General features: G+C 66.7%; 1 protein-coding gene across 1 annotated transcript; it reads left to right on the forward strand.

Annotated features, from left to right (window-relative positions):
• The first annotated feature begins 284 nt into the window (after positions 1–284).
• LOC134504410 (brain-specific homeobox/POU domain protein 3-like) lies at positions 285–2,376 on the forward strand. Its single transcript, XM_063313611.1, has 2 exons — positions 285–404; positions 1,394–2,376. The coding sequence occupies exons 1-2, from the start codon at positions 285–287 to the stop codon at positions 2,312–2,314; spliced, it is 1,041 nt and encodes a 346-aa protein (XP_063169681.1). The 3' UTR covers positions 2,315–2,376.
• The last annotated feature ends 354 nt before the right edge of the window (positions 2,377–2,730 follow it).

Here is a 2,730-nt window from a genome sequence, read left to right on the forward strand (position 1 = left end):
AGAGAAGCCCGCCGCTGAGCCTTTTCCTCCTGACCCGCAGGACGGGAGCCAGCGAGGCGCTTCCCTCCCGAAAGCGGCACAGAGGAGGGGGCGGGGCGCGGCCTGCCGCTTTAGCCAATGAGGCGGCGGCCCGCTGGAAGGGCGGGGCCAGGAGGGTCCTATAATGTCATTGAGGGTGCCGGAGCGCCCGGGCAGAGACAATAAGACGCGCCGGCGGGCTGGAGCGCCCACCTGCTCGCCTCCTCTGGTCCTTCCTCGCCGCCGCCGCCACCATCGCCGCCACCATGATGTCCATGAACAGCAAGCAGGCGTTCAGCATGCACCCCATCTTGCACGAGCCGAAGTACACCCACCTGCACTCCAGCTCCGAGGCCATCCGGAGAGCCTGCCTGCCCGCCCCGCAGGTGAGGGGCAGTGGGGGAGCGGGAAAGGCGCGGGACGGCGCGCGGGGGGAGGGAAACCGCTCCGGTTGGTGGCTCAGGCTGGTCAGGTTAGGTACCCTCGCCCCCTCCCCCATTTGGCCCAGAGGATCTGCAAGCGCTCTCCCCCCTTCCCCCCAAGTGTCTGGGTCCAGATCCCCGGGAGAAGACAGCAAAGGGGAACTGGTGGACTTCGGCGTGAGTTCCGCCCATCCCACCAGGAAAGTCTCTCGGGACTTCCGCGGGATGCAGACGGCACCGGCCGCCCTCGCCCGGGGTTTACCCAACACCGCCGCAACGCCAGGAGGTTGGAGAGTGGCGGAGTCCCGCTCTGCGTAGCTTCTGGGATCGAACCTCAGAGAGATGCCCGGGACCTGAAAAACCTCGGGAAGTGTTATTAGACTCCCCGCTTCCCCAGCTTTACGCCGGTCCCCCAGACGCACAACGGATAAAAACTCTCTGGTTGAAGCTCCAGGGCTGGAAGGAGACGCTTTAGTCTCTGTTGGGGCACCTCAGGGAGAGGGGGCAGCGGTTGGGACGGGCTCCAGGAGGGGCTTAGAGAGAGGGCCGCTCTGCTCGGTGACCAAGGGTAGGCTGGGATGGGGAGAATTCCCGCGGCCCGGGATCTTTTTGTGCTGGCTGCGCATGCTGGGAATTGTAGTCCCAGTATATCTGGGGGGACAGGTGGCCCAAAGAGGGAAAGCAACGTGGCGAGAGGAACCCGGCCATTGGGAGGAAACTTTCGAGGATCCCAGATGGGGCGAGTTTTCCATTTTAGGGTTCGCCCGTCGGGCCAAGCCAGGACTTGTTCAGCCACGAAGAAGCCAGGATGGGCTTGGCCCATGGGGGTCTGACAAGCTATGGGGGTAGCTGGGTGGGGGCTTAGCCTTGGCGCAAGGCGCGACTCCCGTCTCCCGACGGTTCCCCTCTCTGAGCCGCGTGTCCGTCTCTCTCCCCTCCGCCCCACCTCGCAGCTGCAGAGCAATTTCTTCGCCGGCCTGGACGAGACGTTGCTGCGCGGGGCCGAGGCGCTGGCGGCCGTGGACCTGGTCTCGCAGAAGAGCCACCCCTTCAAGCCGGACGCCACCTACCACACCATGAGCAGCGTCTCAGTCTCCTGCACGCCCACCTCCTCCTCCGTCCACCTGCACCCGCCCTCGGTGCTGAGCGGCCACGCGCACCACGCGCACCACCACCAGCCGGCGCAGGGCCTGGAGGGCGAGCTCCTGGAGCACCTGGCCTCGGCCCTGCCACTGCCCGACGTGGGCGCCGCGCCCGCCCACCCGCACCCGCCCACCCACCTGCCGGCCCTCAACGGCCTGGGCCACCCGGCGCACGGGCAGCCGCCCCTGGCCATGGGCCCCCACCCACCGCACGGCCTGGCCTCGCACCCCGCCGTCCTGGCCGGCCCGGAGACGGAGACGGACCCGCGCGAGCTGGAGGCCTTCGCAGAGCGCTTCAAGCAGCGGCGCATCAAGCTGTGCGTGACGCAGGCCGACGTGGGCTCGGCGCTGGCCAACCTGAAGATCCCCGGCGTGGGCTGCCTCAGCCAGAGCACCATCTGCCGCTTCGAGTCTCTCACGCTCTCGCACAACAACATGGTGGCCCTCAAGCCCATCCTGGAGGCCTGGCTGGAGGAGGCCGAGCGCGCCCAGCGCGAGAAGCTGGCCAAGCCCGAGGCGTACTCGACGGGTGACAAGAAGCGCAAGCGCACCTCCATCGCGGCGCCCGAGAAGCGCTCGCTCGAGGCTTACTTCGCCGTCCAGCCGCGGCCCTCCTCCGAGAAGATCGCGGCCATCGCCGAGAAACTGGACCTCAAGAAAAACGTGGTGAGGGTCTGGTTTTGCAACCAGAGACAGAAACAGAAGCGCATGAAGTTCTCCGCCGCTTACTAGGCCGGTGCGGACAGGAAGGAGGGACGGCGCCCAGCCGGCCGGCCTCTGCCCGCGCGCGGAACTGGAGGCGCAGGCGGCTTCGGAGGGTGAGGACGGGCCGACGGGCGCCGCTTTCCATGCCCGGCGGCCGGGGCCTAAGTGGAGGTGCTGCTTCCTCGCTGGGCGCTTCAGACGTCCCGGACTTTTGGAACCTTCCGCCCCTTCGGCCGAGGGGGGTGGGGGCGCGGAGAAGGACTGAGCCCCACCGAACGGGGAAAACCCACCCACCCACCAAACAAAGCATCGAAAGACAGACTCTTGTTTTCTAAATAAAAGAATGCAAACAAAAGAGTTACACAGAAGCCCCCCCCCCACTCCTGTACCATATTCCTGGTGAGTGGCAAAAGTGGCTCCCCCCCCCGGTGCGTTTCTTTCTT

This window comes from Candoia aspera, chromosome 12 (genome assembly GCF_035149785.1).
Source record: "Candoia aspera isolate rCanAsp1 chromosome 12, rCanAsp1.hap2, whole genome shotgun sequence".
NCBI classification, from domain to species: Eukaryota; Metazoa; Chordata; class Lepidosauria; order Squamata; family Boidae; genus Candoia; species Candoia aspera.

Coding starts and splice junctions, on each gene's coding strand:
- LOC134504410 (XM_063313611.1), top strand. CDS start 285: ATGATGTCCATGAACAGCAAGCAGGCGTTCAGCATGCACCCCATCTTG. Junction 405..1,393: donor CCTGCCTGCCCGCCCCGCAG/GTGAGGGGCAGT, acceptor CCCACCTCGCAG/CTGCAGAGCAATTTCTTCGC.